The following is a 23,136-nucleotide window of genomic DNA, read 5'->3' as shown; positions in this document are numbered from 1 at the left end:
CAATCGAACCTCACGAACTCTGGATACACTTGAGGTGGCGTGGAGTGGGGAGCTCTTAGCCAGGAGTACCCTGAAGTTGGGATCTGGTTCCCCAAAACAACATATCTTCAATGGAATCCAGGAATAATAGGTTTGGATAGTTTAAGGGAAGAGTTACTCATTTCAAGTGGCAAAGAATTTCTATTACTGATCACTTTAAGGAAGGTAAACAGAAAATTAAAGTCTAAATTAATAACATTTTTGTGTTTAGTAATTAAAATTCGAAAGACAATTGTCTAAATTAACTGAATTCCAGTTTAATGTTTATTTTGTTGAATTAAAATTGTATACTAGACCATTAATTATAATTAATAAATGAGTTTAATAATCTACGTATGGGTGTATATTTATTAAATTGTTCAGCCAAATAAGCCTTGTAAATATTCATTTTTATGTACGACTTTAGTTACAAAGTTTGTTTATCAAGGTAAAAATATTTTCATTTTATATAACATATTTAAAGGATTGTATACCCTCTTGAAGGTGTCGTTGTAAGCCTATAGAAACAAGAACTAAAAAAAAATTGTTGGTAACAGCAAGAACAAAACTCATTGGGTATTCTAGTGACCCTCTGCCATTTTAGAGAGCAAAAGTCACCAAAATGATGCACAAGTGTCGCCCCAGAACCCAGAGAAAGATCGAGGGCAGAGCGCTATAGGAATGGGAATGGAAATGGGTATGGTGGTGGGTATGGGCATGGGTATGGGAGTGGGGGATCGGTTTTTGAAGGCAGGGTCTTGGGAGGAGGGTCCACAGTCAAGGGCACTGGCACTGGCACCGGCTGCGATTGCGATTCCGACTGGCCAGCGACAAGATGAATTTCCAGCGTATTTCGCTTTGTTACTTTTTGGTTTCATTTCGGTCATGGGACCCAGCTAGAGATATATATATATATATATATATATATAGTAAATATATAGAAAGATTTTTTTGGGCGCTTCGTTACACAAAATCACGAAGCGGATCGTGCACGACTATTTTGCGTGAGCTGAGAGCATGATCAGCACTCGACTTGGGTCCTTTAGTTGGCCCATGCAGCTGCGACCCGTTTGCCCAGCTCCAGCTTCGACTCCCCCCCAAAAAACCCCTAGCCCCCAGTCCCCCAAATATACCCTCGATATACCCCCGATATGCCCCCGATTCACACTCCTTCGCCGGACTGGCACCTTTTGGGCTTTTGACAGTTTAAAGACCAGAAATAGCAGAAACGAGAGCCACCAAATTGGTTCTGTAATTTGAACTGTTGAGGATTTCGGGTCGCCAACCTGGCCCACGTCCAAAGAAAAACCGAAAGGTGAGCAGGGGATGCATTACCTTATTACATCTAAAACATAGAGATATCTATCCCAAACATTGAAATGAAATAAGGTGTAAAACAGGTGAACTTGGTTCTAATATTTGAAATTAAAACTATTTTCATTGTGCTCTTGCTTCTCTTGTGGAAATGATTTAAACACAACATAATTAACTTCTGAATATGTGTTGGTTAAACTTAAATAAAAACATAACTACAAATAAAAAATTCGTTTTCAGACATTTCCTAATTATTTAAACTGTTTAATTATCTCTCTTTTTTAATTATATTTCTTAATCAATATAAAGGATTCGAAATATGTTTTTGATTAGTATAAGTCTCCTTTTTTTCGATTATATTCTCACTGAACTTAAAATTTCATTGCTATTTCGATTTTAAATTATTTTGCCAGCCATTAGTAACAGTAATCAATCAGTGGATATTTTGGTATTAAAATATATTTAAGGTGATTAAAGAAAATATTGCAAAGTTCGGGTGAGTCAAGTGCTGAAGAATGCTAGGTGTCTGATAAACTAGAATCTCAGCAGCTTTTTTCTTCAGCCAAAGTACCCAGTACTTTGTTTTATTTCTCACGCCTTGAACTTGACCAGTGGCTTTAACCTTTCGCTGACACAGAGAACCCAAGCCCCAAGTCCCGAATTCAGGCAGGCTAATAAAAATAGCATCATGTTGCAGTTGCAGTTGCAATGGTTGTTGCTGATGTTGCTGCTGCAGCTGAAACAACAACTTGACACGACGATACAAGTGCCGGGCAGCGCTGTCGGCGTCGACGTCGACGTCGACAGAATTAATGAACACAAGAAATTCGCTTACATTTTTGCCATTTGTGCAAATTAGAGACAGGGCGACAAGGCAACTGTGCTTCTGCACTTTTATTACTGCCAACTAACTAGATAACAACGGTGGCAACAACAACTGAAACTTCAACAACCCGAACAACTTGCGCTTGTCAACGGAATTTCAGTTGCCAACTTCACTATCTCTCGAGTTTTTTGGTACAACTGACTTTTTGGTTTACAAAAAATATCAATATTATAATTTGTCCCATTTCACATTTTTTAAAGGGAATATTGGAATATTGATCATTTTTCGCAAAAATATATTTGTATTTTTAAGATAACAATGCTAATACTTGTCCAATAATGGAATGCCATACCTTGCTGAACTCGTAGCTAAATTCCCAATCAAGCTGCATTCACAACTTTTTTTGTAAAATTTTTGAAAAAAATGATGATGAAAACATCATAAAGGAATGAAAAACATCATCATTTTTCTCAAAAATTTTACAAAAAAAGTTGTGAACGCCACTCGATTGGAAATTTAGCTACGAGTTCAACAAGGTATGCCATTCCATTGTTGGACAATTATTAGCATTTTTATCGTAAAAATACTGATAATTTTTATTGAAAAATTATCAATATCCTATTTTTTAACATGTCACATTTTTCAAAGGGTTTTCATCATCATTTTTCTCAAAATTTTTACAAAAAAAGTTGTGAATGCCACTCGATTGGAAATTTAGCTACGAGTTCAACAAGGTATGCCATTCCATTGTTGGACAATTATTAGCATTTTTATCGTAAAAATACTGATAATTTTTATTGAAAAATTATCAATATCCTATTTTTTAACATGTCACATTTTTCAAAGGGTTTTCATCATCATTTTTCTCAAAATTTTTACAAAAAAAGTTGTGAATGCCACTCGATTGGAAATTTTGCCACGATTTCAACAAGGTATGGCATTCTATTATTGGACAGTTATTAGCATTGCTATCGTGAAAATACTGATATTTTTAAGCGAAAATCATGATTTGTTTTATTTTGTCATGATTTTTGACCATTGTCTTTTAAAGTTTCATGTCAAATTCGAATCCTTGTTCAGTTGATTTTACATTTTCCTTGCAGAAAGATTCAAATGCCACTTCTAAATGTATGTCTATGTAGAGAAGAAGAATAATTTTTAAAAATGTTCACCCCTTCTGAGTGAATTTCCCGTTCGGATTGGGGCCACCCAGTATCGAATGTTTTTTCGGGCCCACCCCCACGCCCATTTAGATGGGTTTTCCGCCAGTACATCGATATGTGAGCACTGTACAGTGGCCGGGAGCAAAACAACGGAAAACAAGATAGAAAATAAAAAATTAGGAACCTTGCGCCTGTCTGCGAAAATGCTGACTGAGGCAGAAGAACAAAGGCGGATTCTGGCAGGAGATGTCTACAGGTGCCGAAATGGGGTGCAGAGGGCAGAGGCTCCACTGTATGTGCAAGTGTTTTCCAGTTGATGTAACATTACTTTGAAATCTTTTGCCAGGCAGCCAAATGAAAAGCAAAGAGAAGATGTTCGCCGCAGCCCAAAAGAAGCAAAAGCCCACTTTGGCCAACAAGGGGCTAAGAGTGGGGCTCCTGGGCGATTAACCCACTTAAGTCGGCATCTGAAGTGCTGAGTTCTTAATTAACTTACAGAACATAAAAAACCATTTAGTTTTCCGATTTGAAGTTTGATTTAGTTCTAATTTATAATACAAATATACATAATCCTTAATGAAATTAGGTAATATAAGTAGCTCATTTTATAAATTTAAAATCTCATTAAATTATTTATGTTTGGAATTTAAAAATGAATACTTGTTTGGGTTACTCATTTAATTGTTTAATTCCTTAAGGACTGCACTAAGCTAAAGTCGCTTTGAATTTACACTCATGCATAACATTTTCCAGTGTAACTGATCGGCTTTTCAACCATCGGTGGTTAATGGGTTAAGAGGAAGCTTCGAATGCGGTTTTCAGGGGGTGTGACTGCAGTTGAGACAACGGATATGGATACTCGGCTTAATTTCACCAGCGCTCTGTTGGTCAACTGACCAAACAAAGTTTGCCTTTTTTCTGGCCTTCAAGAGGGGGGGTAAGGGGGTGGGTAGGGGATGTTGGGGGGTCAAGGGGCGGCCGAAAGGGGGAGTGGGAGGGGGAGGGCCGAACGATGCACGCGAAACGCTTCGCTGGACAATGAACAAGCGAAATTAGAGAATGTAAACAGCGAATTTTATCCTGTTCGCTGCTTTGCCAACACCAACACCAGCAGCCCCAATAACAACACTTTTATGCACAGCAGCGGTCAAGTTAATAACACTGCACAAACATGACCAAAAACCATTGCCTGTTACGATCTCCAGATCTGGTTTGCAAACATATTAGTTTAAAAGTTAAAAGGAAACAGAAAACTGAAAAATGTATATTAACTTAATTTTATAATTTTACGAAATATATGTCCGAAGCTGTACTACTCATAAGAAAAAATATACTTGAAACATTTGAACATAAGAGTGTATATACTAAGACCAAAATAATTAATATGTCTAGTAAATCTGGAATAAATTCCATAGGAGTATATTACTTTACTAAACAATAAATTGCACTTCAAAGCGCTCTACTTGCTCTTTGATGTGTGGACTTAGCATAAAATCGCATCTTAGATTTAATATCATAAATAATATATAAAATCATGAAAAATATTAAATATAAAAAAGTGATAGAGCCTTGACTTTTTAGGTGACAAAAAATCGACCTCTGCTGTTGTTATGTGTGCAACAACGAGATGAACAAAGCTCCAATGAAACGTGGACCATTTTTCTTTGTCCTGGGCCTGGACCTGTCCGATTAGATGGAAGGAGAGGGGACTGCGGGGGGAGGGAGCGGTATGGTGAGGGCGGGGGGACAGTAACAACGGCGCCAGTTGACACGTCTTTTTCCTTTGACAAACATTTAAACAGGCGCTGCTGCGGCCGGCAACAAAAACAATTACAAGCAATTCAAGTTCCACCTTAACCTTCGACTTAACCTCGGCCATAAAAATAAAAGCAACAACACAACGTGGCTCTTTGACGTCATAACAGTAAATTAGCAGGGACTTTGGAAATGCGGGGGAGAATGCGTGTTGGTAACTGGGTAATTCTTTTCCAGATCGTGCCTTTCTAAGATTGGTAATAAGACTGTTTACAAATAAATTAACAGATTCTTAAAAGTCCAGCAAAAAATCCATCTGTATTAGTGACGCTTTTCAAAAAGGTCTTACCATAATCAAAATAACTTTCTTCTTAATATAATTAAAGATAAAGCCATTAGACTGTTAAAAATTGTGTTTACATTAAGGTAATAGTTTTTTATTCTATAATATTACATCGTACTTGGATTAACACAGAGGCTTGGCATTTAAGATCGATATATTCAATAAATTAATACAATTTAAAAGAAAAATGAATAAAGAGAGTGGACAAAATTAAAGACGTTAGTAAATGACATATTACATACTCAATTGCATATGTATGTCCATAGGATATTTACAATGCTTAGAGGATGGAGGGTATTTTCTTTGGGGACTGTGTGTTTATAGAAATCCCCTGACTAGACATAAAATCCAGCCGACATATATAGAGCGAGCGGCAGACAGGAGCGAATAACGAAACCATTTCGGGCACTTGCAAAGAAGGAAATTGTTGGTGGGAGGGGAAGTGGAGTGGAGGGGAGAGGAGAAAGGACAAAGGACGAAGGACGAGGCCATTGTTAGCGGTTGCCCCACCACACACTACATACTACATACCACCCACAGCACACAACCCACCACCCACCACCCACTCATCTGTCCGCATTACGTCTAACGGTTTGTCGGTCTGCTGCCGCTTCATCAATTCAGTCCATGTCCGACCAACAGAAACAAAACAGGAGTGGCCCAAAAGGATCGGAGATTGTAGGTAAAGAGGGGGTTGGGAGTTGGGGGGGGCGGACGACATTTCCACATTTCCATTTGAATAATTTAGACATTTTCGTTGATGAATAACCGAAAGCACATTGATAGATATTCGCTACACTCCTCCATCTGCCCATCTGTCTACGCAGTCCGACCTGTGCAAGACCATATAGGGTATATATCCTATCCATATACCCGATATACACACACACACACACATGACTGTCTGTCTGGAGTCAAGTGGCAGGATGGAGTGGGCATGGCCACTCGAATACTATCCCCACATTCAATATACGCCTTTGTGCCCAACTTCTTGTTTCTCGTTTTGGTCAACTTTTGGGCTTGAATCAATCTCCCAAATCTTCATTAAATTCCATGGGAGCGGCAACTATTTAAAGTTGCGACAGCCATGTTTTCAATTAATATTCAATTATTGAGTTTTTGCAACGGAAATTGATTCTAGCAGGCAAGCAGATCGCAAAATGCTGTCTAAAAATTACTAAAAATGTAATTAGTATTTCAATACTAACCAAAGTTATTAAAATAAATGGGAAATTTAGTTTGCTAGGCCGAATAGCAATGCCAGACGCGGCTAATTAAAAACATAAATAAGCAGAACATATTATGTAAATAAATTTATATAACTTAAAAAAAATGGTATATGCTTCATAAATTTAGAATTAATAAATAATCGTTAGAGATAAAATCTAGCTTTGCGCTGGCACAAATTATTTGTACATGCACTGAATTACGAGTAGTTTTTTTTATCCATTTCTGTTACATTCATGTTTTAATTTCACATTTGCAGTTCCAGCCTTCTTCAAGACAACACATAATTTTTTCACACTTTTAACAATTTTCCTTTTTGATGGATTTATGAGACATTGTCTTGTTGAACAACGGCATTCGGCAAATTGTTGCCAACTTGATTGTGAAATATGTGTGTGTAGCCACATGGGCAAAAGGTGGTAAATTAGTGGGGGAAAGTGCGGACTCAGAGGCCTGGAATCCGAAGTTCTGGGTGGGGTGTTTGGCTTGTAATGAGCCACCGCTAATTAATTTGTATAATGTGCTGACTGAGAGACGACTACTGATAAGTGGCAGTAAACATACGACGGCTTATGTGCCCAGATCTCCTTTTTCTATCCCCGCCGCCACTGACCACTCCACGTACCTCTTCTGAGCCACACTGAAAAAATATAAGCTATAGAAAATAAAAATAAAATATTTATAATATAAATATACCTTATATTTCTTTAGATTTTTCATTATATTACTTGTAAGTTGGGTAAAGGCATATATGCATCTTAAATTTAGACGCATAACTATAAATACCAAATGATTATTAAACAATTATTTAAAATTAATAGATTTTGGTTAGTTGTTTTTTTATGCCACTTTAATGCATATAACTAATATAGAAAATATAATAGTTTTAAGATATATTAATAACCATTTGATATAAAACTAAATAAATAATAACCTGATAATAAATTATGTTTAAAACCATGTATATTATTATTGAATAGTAAGATTGATATAGAAAAAATGTATATTAATTATTCGTCTTTGTGTAATATGGTATCCCTTTTAATTTCAGTGTGGCGGCCAATCAATTAGAGGACCTAAACACCCGACTGCCCCTCGAGGTTCGCGTGGTGCGAAGAGTAAAACGTTTATAGTGCGTGTAATCAGCTCTTAACTATAATTTATAAAACTGCATTTCTTGCACCCGTCAATCCCCCCGATCCCCTCGCTCCCCGCTGCGTTCGCCACCGACCAGGTTAGTTCGCAGTTTAGCGCGAAAAATGGGGGAAAATAACGCATCGGCACGACGGAAGCAATAAACTTCTGTATAATTAAATAAAATAAAATTAAAAATGTTAATGAGCTCCAGCTCAGCTGGCAGAAAGAAGAGAGAAGGAAAGAGAGGCCACCTCACTCTATATAATCATGGGTAACTCGTTGGGTCCGAACGCATCGGTTTCTCGGGGCCTCCAATCCCCCAGTTTTTCAGAAAATCCCCAACTCCCCTCCCTCCCACCAATGTACCGGCCTGTAAACAATTTAGCGTGTCTCTTCATATTATATCATTAAAATTAATACGAGTTTAGCGTGCCGCAAGTTATTCACTTTGGGCCGCTGTCAAAGTGCGTCTACCAATGCGATCCATTGGCCCATTCCATTGCATTTACCTTACTTACAATTACACTTACACCTAAACGTACAGAACCCCATTCTCGCCGCTGCGTGTCGTTTAACTAATGACAGAGACTGTGGCTAAATCGCTGATTGCACCAGACAACGATCGGATTAACATGCCAATTATTCAAACCGAAATTGAAATAGGTGTCTCTGCAAAGAGAGTAATTTAAAATCACAGTGGAATCATTTAATACCGTGCTAACAAATCGAACTACATATTATTTATAAAATTCCAATTTTAGCACCGATTTCTCAATGTCATGATCAGTTTTGGCATTGAGTTACTTTGCAAGCATTTCTTTTCTCAATATAATTTATAGGTATATATAACTCTTAACCTTAACTTTCTCTTTATTGAATGCTACTTCAAAATATGTCTGTTTGTTTTAAATAATAATTCGAAATTGCAGTGTATGAATTATTATTAAAATAATATTTCATATAGTATTCCTTTGCCTAATAATCTTATGCATTTCTAATCGCTGGTATAGATTTCCTTATCCACGGATTATTAATCTTTAAAAATGAAAATCTGCATATATCAAGGTGAATTTCCTTATAGCTTTATCCTCCTGCTTTTAATTGTAAGATTTTCCAGTCCACTTGACGCCCAGCCATATCTCAAGCCTTACTAAACCCGACTAAAGCGATGATCGTCGGTTATGCAAATCAGAATCTGTCCACAACCCCCTTCTCATCCTCCGCCTGTTTTCCACCTGGCGGGCATTGTTGTGGCTGCGTTTTTTTATTATTTTTATTTTTTATTCTGGCCTAACACGACACTGACAAATGTTAATCCATTAAGGCCCTGTCAATGGGCAAATCTGTCACAACAGCAGAGGAATTGGAGGGGCTTACCCATGGTGAGGCGTATTAGTTACGGGTTCTGGGAGAACATCTTAATTGGTGCAAGGTGCATTGCTTTACTTGGCTTTTCCCTCCCAAATTCTTGCATTCCAGTGCACGGAAAAAAGTCAAGAACGCAATTTTTTCTATTTAAGTAAAATGAAATTAAAGGTACAAGTGTCATAGGTTAAGTCGGTAAAGTAATAAAGTCAGAAGCTCAGTGAATAACTAATTTTGTTTCGATTTTAAAAGAATTTAATAACCCAGGTTTATATAAACTTTAACAAAAACCTAAGTTGATTATTAATTATAAATAATGAAAGCGTTTCAAAAGGATAAACAGCATGTAAAACTGTTTTTATAAGTACTAAGCCCATTTTATATCTTAATATTAAAGATTGAGAGATCATCGAAATGTAGTTAAATAAAGATGATTAGACATGTATATGTATATAAATATTTATCTAGAAAGTAAATAAATTTAATGATAGGAAGTGGCTCAATAAAAGCAAATGTCGATTAGAGACATAAAACCATGAAGTCCATAAACTATAATGTCCCATTATAGCTGATCTGATGTGGTTAATTTTTTTCTCTGTGAGGGATTTACAGAGACAAATGCGAATGCTAAACTTGGCCAACAACAAATTGGCAATCAGGCCGCTTTCCATCGCTTTGCCCAGTGGGCAGGTGTTGGACAACTTAATGCGAAAAGGAGTTCGTGGACGAGGGAAGGCGGGGGAAAGGGGGGCTTCGCAAGGAGCTGCGTAGAGCGCGTGCCGTGTAAAATTTTTTAAGTGCCTGCTCATTAATCGTAATCGTCTGGGGTCCCCTGACCCCTGTTCCCCCTACTCCACTCGCGGATCTAGCCCAACTCCTTTGACTGCAGCCGCTACTGTTTTCCATCAGCCGTGTTCCCGAAACCGCTTTATTTCTACATTTTTTCTAGATCTACTAATTAAAAACTCAACAAGCATTAAAGGAACTTATTATAATAGATAGGAGTACAATAAACTATAAAAATAGTATAATAGAAACTAAGCTAATACTACTAAATATTGGAGCAAACTTTATATAATCTTTTAAGACCTTGGAAAAACGAGTACTCTAAAGCCAAACTTCTACTCTAAAAATATTGTTTAAGTTAATTTAAAATTAAGCTAAGAGCGAAAATTAAATAGAGAAACAATCATAAAAATGAATTTTTTTAATAAACAAAGCAAACTACCAAAGGAAATCAAACAAATGGTTTGGGTGGCAAATAAGTTCGTCGGTTTAATTTCGCCATTAAATCTCGCGAAAGTGGAAGTGGGAATGGTGTATTAAGTTCCCTGGCTGAGCTTAAGCCTGCCTTTTTGCATATTCGGACCGGCAGTTGACAAAAATGAGAGGCAGGGAAGCAGGCCCCTTGTCTAATTGCGAACTGGATAAACACCAGACTGCCGGCTACGCCTCTTTGTCATTTGTCAGCGTTCGTTTTTAGGTGTAAATATGTTAATGAGTGTGAGTAATTTCCTAGAATTTCCTGCCACTCGATTGTCGATAGGCGATAGGCAGCAGGCGCAGGTCTTAATTGGAATTGGAATTGCCGGGTGGCGTATGACGTATGCCGGCGATTAATTTCGCTCTGTGCGTAATCAAGTCGAAAATTTATTGAAGTTGCAATAATTGCGCCTGTGGCACCACCATCGGTGCCGGAGGGTTAAGGGGTTCGGGATTCGGGGTGCGGGGTGCGGGGAGCTGTGGTGTGAAGGGTTAACGCAGGAGCCATGCTCATTAGAAAAGCTTGAAAAGCTTTCGCCTGCGTGCGTTTAATTTGAGCCGCAGACGATGACGATAAAGCTCAGGACACTTCCAGAAATCGATGGGTAAAGGGTTTAAAAAATTAATGTATTTAAAAGGGAGACAATTTATAAAAAAATATTAAAAAAAAACAAATAATAAAAAATTTACTTCGTGGAATTACAAATAAGAAATGCTCTTGAACATCTTGTAAACATAAAAATTTTCAATACAAAATAAGAGATAAATTTATGAACATAAAACAAAAACAACATATTCATAAAAACTAGCACTGAAAAATCACTGATATTTTAGGTATCCAATTAAAAAACATTTGTATAATTTGAATTGAAAACTTCTTGCAATTAAACTAAACAAAGGCTTACATTTAAAAAATTTCTACAATTTGATAGCCTCTGGTAATTAATTAATTAAGAGGATCTTTGGCCTTACCTACAAAAGATTTCATATTTTTCTCACTGTGCATCACTGCTTAGTTCTCAGTTAAACACCACCAAGCCTTTAGGAGCCCCCTTTTCCCCGCCTGTGGTTTTAAGTGTTAGGGAGGTTTTTTGGGACTGGGAGTTAGAAGTCATATTTCATGCATGAATTGTAGCATAACTTTTGTTGTTCTTGTGCAATCGAGTCAAGTGGCACATAGTCACGCTAAAATATGCCGCATTCTGTGTTTGGGGCTTTCAATCAGGATCAGGAAACCCCCTTTAACCCCACACAAAACCCATTTGAACGACAACCACCGCAATACGCACTTGTGTGCTAGTCCTGATTGTCAAGGAACCTTAAATGGCTATAATCCTTTAATTCTGGCATTTGTAGCTGGAGTTTGATCAACTCTATTTAACAATTTGAGTTAATTGAAGTTAAAGCTAACAATTAAATCTGGAAATCAATTTAAAGAATTAAATAAGAATGCAAACATGTGGGCTTAACTTTTACTGGCGGTGGAGAGTCTTAAACTAGAGAAAAGACTTTGTTGAATTGCCATAATGACCTCAGTTTTTTTTTTTTAACTAATTTGATATTTCAAACATTATTTGTCTTATTGAATGTATTACAGAGTTTATTTGTTTTGAAGCAATACCTGAGATATCAAGAATGGGAAATATAAACCGAAAAAGCCAAGGTTCCCTTACCAAAATATATTTTCGTTTTATTTTCTTGGCTCAGCTAGGTCAGTGATGCATTTCCAATGCCCTGGGGGCCAGCAGTTAGTCTGGACTTCCCCTCCCTAATTCCAAGCCTGGCGTTAAATTTATTACACAAAAAAGGGGACCCAAAAAAAAAATAAAGAAAACAAAAAAGCAGAACCTCAAGAGGAGGAATTAAAACAATTGCATGCTTTGCATAATTTTTGTAAACAAAGTGGCGGCTGGCAAAATAAATGGGGGGATGGGAGTGGGATCTTAAGGGAGTTCCTTGGGGATGGATCACCTTAAGCTGCCAAGAAACGCGCGAAAATGCGAATTAACCCACAGGCTGAGTTTTGCTTTGTTTAAGCTTCGCTGATTTGGATTTTAGCCACTCGAATTCGCCTTCAGAGTCTCGCTATCGATTTACCAAATCAGCTAAGCCCCCATCCGCATTTGCTGAAAATCCACGAGGCCCTCTCCCTTGACTCTGTCAGTTATTCAATTTTTGCCATTTTATCGCTTTAACATGGAAAACCTTTTAAAATCACACACTGCGAGAAAGGAGGAAAACCCTGGGAGGTGGGGATAGGTTGTGGAGTGCACTTACAAAAATTGTCATATATTTGTAGTTAGATAATAGTGTTCTTGGTTGTAGTCTTTTGAAATTAATGATTATTATTTAAAACAGAAATTAGTATTCGGCATTGATAATTAATACATATAAATTTCTAAAAATGTAGAGTCGAAAAACAATTAGTTTAAGTTTAAGCAATAAAGTAATATTTAAGCCATGAAGTAAGATAACTTGTAATTAAGGTAGCACAAAAGAAAACTAATAAGGCTACAAAATAAATGGAAAGGTTGGTGGTATTTCTTCCAGTGCAGCCACACATGGCCTGTCAGTGGGTGGCTGAGTGGGCTGAGCGGCTTATCATCTGTTATCGATAGGCCGGCTGAGCGCCAGAAATTGAAACCAAATCCGCAGCCGAAACTCAGCCAGGAAGTAAGACTTGGCCAGAAGTTGGGCCGAAAGCCCCCTCCTGCTACACACTCACACACATACACACACACACGCTGGCAGCCAGCACACACACTTTGACAACTATAATTGGCTATAAAACATTTTGGAGGGCCGTTGACTGACATTTCAATAGACTGAGGAACTGGCTAAAAAGCCAGCCGCCGAAACCAAAAATGATGCGAACTTCGAACGGGAAGGTGGAAAAATAGCAGGGAAATACTAAAAGCGGATAAAAGTAGAACCTCAAGTTATTTAAGTTTTTTTTTTAATATAACAAATGTTTAATTTTAAGGTAAACTATTATGTTTAGGTATTCCTTTGATTAAAACAAGCAATTTTATAAATTTTATCAAGCTGCAATTGAATTAAGTTAGCTCTATTATAAACTTCAATTGTAAAACATAAAATGATGAGGCTTTTGGGAATGGCACATCAAGTATTCCTACCTAACTGGTGTTCACACTTTCGGTAAACTCTGTTCACAGTCCCGTTAATGAACGTTGCTGTTGAAAGGACACGCACTGTCACGCACCCCAAAAAAAAAAAGGTGACCCCAGCCCCTCCTCGAATTGCCCCCTCTACTGCCATGCTAATTTCCCATTGATGCACTATCATTGGGTTAAAACTTTTCAATTAAATGTTAATTATGCGAAATTGACATTGACCATTATGACAGGTTGCGAGTAGTATGGACCTCAAGCCCCCCTACCCCCTCCCCCCTCCCCTGGACTACCCACCACTGGACTCTGGAAAAGTGCAAATTTAATTTAATTGCATTTCATACGCCCATTTGGCTGCCACTTTGAGGTTCCTCGCGTTGCTGTCTGTGCAACACTTGACTTATTTAGGCACCGAAACAACGAGAAAGGGACGGCAACACGTCGAAGAGAAAGAGACGGAAGGAGGAGGACCCGGACCCCTCTGTTCGGTTTTTTGTTTGGCGCAAAATTTTAATTGCCTTGCAACTGGCAACTGGAAACTGGCAACAGGCAACTTGCAACGCGCTCAAGTTGCTAAATTTGGTTACCTCTTTTTCTCAACCCAAAAAAAAAAGCGGCTTGTTTTAAGCGTTCTGCCGCTGCGCTTCGCTGGCCAGAAAAATAAATGGAAAAAGAATTATTGTAAAGCGAAAAACGCTAAGAAATAAGGCAAATAAGGATAAGGTAGTAAGAACTAACTAACTAATATCCAAACTGGAAAATATTTTAAAAGTCCTTATTTATCCTATTGGAAAAGATTGAAACAAAAATAAATAATAGAGTAAAGATAAGGTATTAAAATCAAACTTACCATAAGTAATGTTTTAAAGAAATTATATTTATCCTTGTAATATTAAAAAGCAAAAGAGATCGTAAATAAACAATGGTTAAAATGAGGATGGGGTTATAATAAACTAAGTTACGTTAAGTTAAATTCAAAAACTAGGAATAACAAAGGTTATAAAGCGTATAAAATGCAAGGCCTTTTATTGTACCATCGATTCTAAAACAAGAAACCGGAATCCAAACTTCAATTGCAGAGAATTGCGCCTGAAAAAGGTGCGACAATTTAGACATTGTCCAGGTCACCAATTAAATAGGATACTTGGGTCCTTGCCACTGTCATTTCCAATTCCCATTCACATTCCCCGCCCATTTAACCCGATTGTCACTTGATGCAATAAATTGAAATTGACCAAAAGCGTGCGGCAATGTGCAATGTGCAACTTGCAACGTGCGACGCGTATCTTGTTGCAACTCCGCTGCAAGTGTCGCTCGTTTCGTTTCGTTTCGTTTCGTTGGGTTTTTTTTTTTTTTTATTTTGCTGCCGGGAATTCGGTTTCGGTTTCGAACTCGCTCTGAGTCGCTTTTTTTGGGGCTTGGCTTGACAATAAATGTCAACACTTGGCGGCCGCTAATTTATTTGCGCGCACGATGCGTTCACCACATGAGGTTGATGTGCATTCCCAGGAGTTGGGGTCACCCATCGATCGGTCCATCGATTCAGACGATCATGCTACTGGCAAAAGGAGGAAAGCCAAGCTAAGTAAAGAAAACATTTTAGGGAACTTGCCTAAATCTTGGATTAAAAAAAATATAACTTTACTTTAGGTTTATCGATTTTGATTGCCTATATATTTCTAAGTTCTGAAGTTTGGTAAAAAGGTGGCCCAAATATGTACTTCCAAAGGCCATAACTTGACTAATTGGAAAAAAGTGTTTGGTTCGATTCTATAATAGTTTAAAGTATGTTATTATAGTACATTTTTTGACTCTGATGTGGTAAGGTAATTAAATCTGAAAGTAATCCTATTAAGATGTCTCCAGAATGAATTTTTTTAAACACGCATATAGTTTCCATATTCTTTCCTTTCAAAAAGGGGATCTTTCAATCCGATTCGTTTGGGAATTGCGACCATCTTCAGACGAGACTTGGGCAAACATTAAACACTCGCATGTCTGACATTAAAGCAGAGAGCATGGGTTGTTGTGCGTCTCCTTCCCACCACCCTCTCGCCATCTCTTTCTCAGCACCCTCTTGCCCTCACTGTCTTGCCCCTCCTGTCGTCTCTCTCTTTGGAGTTTCGCCCACCTTTATGACGAAGGCCAAACAAGTTGAGGTAGGTTAATTTTATTGGCCAAATAAGTGGGTATCAAATTTAATGGACAACAGCGCAGGGAAACAAACGAAGGGGTTTTGGGGGGTGGAGATGGAGATGGAGATGGATCCATTTGAAAAGTGGGAAAATGGGAAATGGGCGAAAAGGGACGGGAAACGCGCAGTGCATAAAGCGTAAAAATGAGCCAAAATAAATAAGAAAGCCGCAAACGGAGCCACAAAGAAGTCGAAGAACTTTTTCGCAGAAAGAGACGACATGGGGGCCAAGAGAAAGAGACGGAGACTACGGACTTGACGGCCCTTTGATTGATTGGTTGGCAGCGGAAGCGTGACGTCACAGACAGCAGCAGAAACTGCAAATGATCCCATAGATTTTCACTGTCCGGAAAATTAAAAAAACTAAAAATGGAACGAAAATGGGAAGGAAAGAGTGTTGAATCTAAAATGGTTGGCATCTAAAAGGTTTTAGGCATATTTCATAAGATTGATTTTAACTTAACCTTGTTAAACATTCACAAAAACTCAGAACCTTTTTATGCAATCTGTTCAAAACTATATATACGGTGTAATTTTATAAAAACTTTCAAGAAAAGTCATCAGGTTTTATATTAAAACTCATAGCTTTATAAGATAATTTTGTATTCCTTTAATATATAAAACAAATATATAAATTTACTAAAAACGAAAATCATTGGAAAATACAAAAAAAGGGAATATTTTCTTAGTATTATAGATTTCAATTTGCTACTTGTTTTCGATTTGCTGATTCACTTGATATTCTTTTCTTTTCAATATTTAAATTAAACAAGAAAGGAAAGCTAACTTCGGGCGGAGCCGAAGTTGATATACCCTTGCAGAATACTCTGTAAATTATATTCTCCAAAATTATTCATATGATGCATTCTTAATACTCATAAAAAATCCGAACTTCCTAGCTTTAACAACAACAAAGTTATGGCATTTCCAATCGTTCAGTTATATGGTAGCTATAGGATATAGTCCGCCGATCCTTATGAAATTTGGTGGGTCGGATTGATTGGCCAAATATAAAACCCATAGAAAATCCCAACTTTCTAACTTTACAAACACCAAAGTTATGGCATTTCCGATCAATCAGTTATATGGCAGCTATAGGATATAGTCGGCCGATCCTTATGAAATTTGGTAGGTCGGATTGATTGGCCAAATATAAAACCCATAGAAAATCCCAACTTCCTAACTTTACAAACACTAAAGTTATGGCATTTCCGATCAATCAGTTATATGGCAGCTATAGGATATAGTCGGCCGATCCCGGCCGTTCCGACTTATATACTGCGTGCAAAGGAAAGAAGGGTGTGTGCAAAGTTTCAATCCGATAGCTTTAAAACTGAGAGACTAGTTTGCGTAGAAACAGACAGACGGACAGACGGACAGACGGACATGGCTATATCAACTCAGGAGGTGATCCTGATCAAGAATATATATACTTTATAGGGTCGGAGATGTCTCCTTCACTGCGTTGCACACTTTTGACCAAAATTATAATACCCTCTGCAAGGGTATAATAAAATAGGGATTTCCCCTCTAAATCAATTACAGTAATTCCAATTTTATAACTTGATCTTTGTTAAATATTTTATGAATATGATTTTTATAGATTAGGAAGCAAGGGTTTATTCAATGCCAACCTATGATGGAAAGACTTAACGGTAGTTATTTTCTCACTGCAATTTCAGCCAAAATTTGTTGGCCATATGTTTGTGTGCTGGGAATTACCTTAACCTACTTCCCAACCCCTTTTGCAGCGCCTTTCACCCACTTCCCCCCACTTCCCCCACTGATTGCAGGCCAATTGCCTTTGGACCTGGCTGCTCAATGTTGGTTTACTTTAGTTTAGTTCAGTTTGACTTGAGTTTGGTTTTGGTTGGCGGCTTGGTTTGCTTAGCCTGGCTTCGCTTCCATCTACTAACAAGCCGCCTCACGAAATTCTTCCGCAATTTTCACATAACTCAGCGCTGGCAATTTTCACGCTGATTTCTCCTCAGGTTTTCCACTCTGCGTATCAGGATCGTGTGATCTGCCCCCTCGGAGACGCATGATCACGTTGGGCTTACGCATCATTTAATGGGTTCGTGGAGTGAACTTGCACCGCCGAGTGGCTGATGATGGAAAAGCCAGGTTCCAGCAAAGAAGGCACCCACCAACTGGGCATACAACTTTATCACTTGCCCACAAAATATCTTCAATTGGTTCCATTAAACTTAAGCTGCGATCCCTGAGCACGTTTCTGCCTCGGCTCCATGACCGCCACCCAACCCCCTGCTCATCCAGTTTTACACTCAGCAAAACAAAAGTGTTGAAAGGCGAAGGGCCTAGCAAACAATTCAATATACTTACCTTTTTCTTTAAGATCAAATATTGCTTTTACAAGGAAAGCTTAAGCATTTAGTTGCATAAACAAATTTGTATAGTTCACAAACAATATGTTAACTGATAACTCTTGTTGGGCTTAAACAGATATAGAAAATATAATCTTGTATAACAGAAAGTAAGATTGTAATATATATCTTTATTTTATGAAAAGCTTGAAAAGCACAATAAAATGTATATGTTTTGGTTGTTTTATTTATTATTATTATTACCTTAATAATATATTACTACGGATATTATATTAATTTATTAAATTAATATTCTAATGGATTTGCTATATATTTATTTGTTTGTTGGTTTATTTATAACCTTAAAGTGTTATGGATATGTTATTTATTAATTAACTAACTATCCCAAAGCTCGAAAATAAAAGTTATATATTTATTTATCACTTTAATATATCAGAGCTATATGTTTAACGTATATGTATATATAGTCACGAAGTGCTATTGTTTATGGTTAATTTTTATAGGAGCACAGGCTACTAGCCTTCAGTTTTCATGTATATGAAAATCAAACTTAAACCCCTGCCCAACTTGAGCCTATTGATCGTGTGGCTGCCTTTTCTGGCAGTGTACTCAGTGCGGCTTCCTTCGTGCGTTGCCATCATCATCGTCATCCACATGGCCGCATGGCCGCGTGGTCGTGCCCAAAATTAACCTGACCAGGCCATGATCATGAGGAGCAAAAGCAAGAGCAAAAGCAAAAGGAACGCAGTCCGAGGCTCGCTATAAATTCTATTGGCGTATCTATCTACACTATTTCTAATTTGGGACTCCCCGCCCGGGCAAAAGTCGGGGTTTTGTGGGGATCTCGACTGGATTAGCTCGCAGCTCGCAGCTCGCTTTGGCCAATTTAAGTTTAAGTGCTTTGGTAACAGTTTCGCGCTTTCGAAACTTGAGTCGTGATTTATTTTCCGCTGCCTCAGCCTCTGTCTCTGCCTCTGCCTCTGCCAATGCCTCTGCCTCTGCTGGTGTCTCCTCCTCCGCCGGTGGAATTTCCACCTCGATTCTCATCCACGTTCTGTGGGTTTTCCTCAAGTGCCGTTTTTCACGCCACGACACGCAATCGCCGCGGCCCGGGTAAATTAGGAAAATTGATCTAAATTTTCTTGGGAACCTTTGCCATTGCCATTCCGGATTGGCCATCAGGCACATGCTTCTGCCATCTTGAGGGACTCATCGACTCTCCGACTGAACAGCACTGCACTGCACTGGACTGAACTGAACCGAACTGAACTGAACTTAGCCTGGCTCATCAGCATTTGACCAATTAAAATTCAATAAAAAAAAAAATTCAGGCAATTCCTGCGAAAATGAACTCTCGGCAACTCGGGGCGCTTATCATAAAATTGCGAATCTCCAAATCGGGGGCATGACTAGGAGCAATCAGTACAAGTTCCATGTAAACAGCATCGGCATCAGGGAGCCGGGGAACTGGCAACAAGTCCCAGTTAAAAATCTTTGCCGGGTCAGCGACAAAGTCAAGTGCAAGTCGCAGCCAAAAGCTCCTTCGGCTCGCCTACACTCGGCGAAAAACGTATCAACTATTTCTAGGCAGCTGAAATGAAGGTAATAAAAATAATACCAAGTAATATCCGAAATTTTGCAATAAAAACAAACTATAATAAATGTTTAAAACATTATCAAAGCAAATATTTTTTAAATATCCCCATAACGATGTTTTCATATATGGCTCACATAGTTTTCTTGCAGTGTATCAGTAGCCAGGCAGCAGTGGTGCAGTGCATCAGTGTGGCATGCAACCTGAACTTGCAGCTCGTTCGGTCGTCACATAATCTGCTCCAAATCAAAATTGCTTATTAAACGTGGAGAGCGCGAGAGCTTCGAGTGCAGAGGAATGGTTTTGGCCACTTGGTCTAGGCCTCAGCTTTTGTGGCAAGGAGTGCAGCCGAAGATTGGCAGTGACCAGAGATGGCCAAATGCGAACTGGGAACTAGTTCGCAGGACAAAGAAAAACTATCTAACCAAATATTTAAAACAGACTTTACAACATTTAAAAAATGATTTCTACATTTTGATTATAAGAAGGAAAAGGAAAGCATTACGAAAATATTGTTATTGATTTTGTTAATGGCATTGTTTTCATCAGTATTTAAAGCGTTTATCATATTTTCGGAGATGCCTAAGTATTACATAAATTACCTAATTAATATAAAAATATTATCAAATATATCCTGAAATATTAAGTTTTTATTTAGTTTAAGTTTTCAAAATACCCTATAAATGAACTGGTAAATGGTGAACCTCTTTGATCATCTCCGCTATGGACTGCGTACCTGCCAAAACGAATCTGTCGCCGCATCGGATATCGTGTATATCGTATATATATATATATATATATATATGGCCAGGCAGTGGAAAAGGTGGAAAAAGGAACGGCGAGGAAAAATTGCTGCCGAATTCTGAGCTACGGCGAGTGGAAGCCACAGACGGAATCCAGAGTCCCGAATGCAGTATCCAGAAAACAGAGTTCGAGTCGATCACGATTGCCTCCCCGCTCAAATCGAGGATCGAGGATCGGGGATCGGGAACTGGGGATCGGGAACTGGGGATCGGGAATTGGGGATCGAGGATCGGGAATCGGGGATCAGGCGTGGAGGGACCCAATGGAGGCAATGGGTCTTCGACTATCTTGATGGGCATGGGATGCGATGCGATGCGGCGCTACAGGCTCAACTCAGCTGAATTGAGCATTGATCGACGATGACGATGACGATGTCGACAGGATCAGTGCTGCCCATTCAGCCATTGAGTTAGCCAACAAGAAATTATAAATAGATATTCAAACCCATGATAAGAATATACTTAGAAGGCGTTATACGAACTTAAGAAATGACATTCCCAATACTTTTAATTTCCTGTATTTATTATCATAAAAACTTAAGCTAAAGACTCTTAGTTCTTTTGCAAACTTTAATATTACATTAGAAAATTTCAACTTGATTTTGCTTTAAAAATCTTAAAAGTATAGTTTGTCTTCATTAATAGAAATCTTGGTCCTCAAAGAAAAAAAATGTACTTAAAAAGAAAATAGGGTTCTTTGTAGAGAAGAATTAATTTTCTACTTGCTAACCAAATATTTAATATTTTTAAAAATATATCTCAGATTAAATTACTTAAAAAACTGTTTTGCTGATTCGATTTTTATATGTAACATATTTATATTATAAATTAATTTTGTAAATCATTTAGTAGCTGCTTTCGGCAGCTCTGAAAAGAGGATTGCAGATGAATCTCGAGGGGGGACAACGTGCAAAGCTGCCAATGAACCAAATCCAGCCTCTGGCCGCGGATCTATCTCAATTTCTACATTTGACCTGTGAACCGTAATGGATTTTGTATATATTATAATTGCCGACCGTGCTACACAATCTCCTCCGGTTTTTGACTGCCTGATCGTACGATCGGATTGCCTCGACTGCAGACTGGATTCTCAGCCCCTCAGCCCTCGACTATATCTTGGCAAATGGATCGCGAATAGCGATCTTTCCGAGAAGAGCGCAAGTTGGGGAAAGAACAGAAAAGTGGAGGGGCAGAGGGAATTCCGGTGGACTTGTCGCATTAGCACCAGTCTGCAACGGGATCAGACGATTTATGGAGCCCTTGAACGATCACCAAGATCGGTGAACATGAAAGAGCCACTTGAGGTGACCAAAAAAGAAAATTAGGTGTCGCCGATTGACTTATATCACTTGTTCCTCATCGCATACTGATCTTGATTAGACTGTCGTAGGACTGTTCAAAAAGTGTTTAGGTCACAGCTTTCTCTCAACTCCAAATTGGCTAAGATAAAGGTGGATTCAACAACTGACTACACAAATCATATCAATTAATGATTATGGCCATTTAATTCGCGCTTATAAAATGTTGGATTACAAACAATTGTATATGATCAACTCAGTATACAGTAATATTTTCTACAATTTGTAAAACCATCTTATGAGTTTATTAAACGAAAGTACTATCAATAACATCCATGGCCTTGTGTTTGCATTAAATCATTTTATCCCACACCAAAAGACATCCACATTCCAAGCACAAGCCATTGAATCATGTGTAAACAAGAGTAAAATCAAATGTCCGGCTGTCCAGAGATCACTTCCGGTGGGCGAACTTCACCTCGTTCAGCTCCTTCTCGCATCCCCGGTAGGCCATGCCCATGCCGAACCCTGTGCCCAGCCAGACGGGCCAGATGCGCCTCCGGAAGAAGAGCAGGGTGACCACGGACCCGATCACCAGACCTCCGAATCCCTTCACCAGCGAGTCCGACAGACAGCGGTTGAGGCTCTCGCGCAGCCGATCTTCGGGGGACGTCGACATATCCACTCCTTGCCGCTAATTTATAAATTTATTTGTTATTTGTGCTGCCAGAGATTACGATGCTAACCAAATCGAAAAAGCTAAAGCAAGGCGAACAGGCAACTTGACAGGTAAGGATAAGTCAGGGAACACTGAGATTGCCACAGAAATTCAAATAAGTATACAGAGATCCGAAATATCACATCACCTATCATATGTTTTTATATATTTTAGATAAATATAGATATATTAATTTTTCCATTTTTAAAATATATGGTAATAAATAAATATGTTTATTAAAATTTCTCCGAGTTTATATCTCTTAATACGATATTTTGCCCAATCCAGTGTAGGTGTAGGTGATTTTTCGCCATGTCCACTTAAACTCATGTTGCCACATTAACAGCTCCGATGGCCAAAAGGGCTATTATAATTCCTTTTTTGAGGCTCTGCAGACACTTAACCTTGTTGAAGCACCTCAGACCCGCTCAGCATAAATCGATCACGATCGATTTCTGCCAAAATAGATAATAATCGATCTTCGACCATCTTATCGATCTATATGGTCATGCAGCATGCGAGTCCCAATCCCATTCTCTATCGCAGTTGGCTAACACACAGCAAGAAAATATGATAGACTCACCATTTGGATATTTATTTACTATTGAATGCATTCTATTTCGATTTTAACCTATGTAGTGT

At 38.3% G+C, this 23,136-nt stretch overlaps 1 protein-coding gene across 1 annotated transcript; it reads right to left on the bottom strand.

Annotated features, from left to right (window-relative positions):
* Positions 1-22,117: 22,117 nt before the first annotated feature.
* Positions 22,118-22,511, bottom strand: LOC108047071 (MICOS complex subunit Mic10). Its single transcript, XM_017127129.1, has one exon. It carries the CDS (start codon positions 22,453-22,455, stop codon positions 22,231-22,233), a length of 225 nt encoding a protein of 74 aa, XP_016982618.1. The 5' UTR covers positions 22,456-22,511; the 3' UTR covers positions 22,118-22,230.
* Positions 22,512-23,136: the final 625 nt, after the last annotated feature.

This window comes from Drosophila rhopaloa, unplaced genomic scaffold, assembly GCF_018152115.1.
Source record: "Drosophila rhopaloa isolate 14029-0021.01 unplaced genomic scaffold, ASM1815211v1 contig_3, whole genome shotgun sequence".
NCBI lineage: Eukaryota > Metazoa > Arthropoda > Insecta > Diptera > Drosophilidae > Drosophila > Drosophila rhopaloa.
Note: the sequence above shows the minus strand (reverse complement) of the source record. Positions and strands in the feature narration are given on the sequence as shown.

Excerpts from the sequence above, each read along its gene's own strand:
- LOC108047071 (XM_017127129.1), bottom strand. The coding sequence starts at position 22,455 with ATGTCGACGTCCCCCGAAGATCGGCTGCGCGAGAGCCTCAACCGCTGT.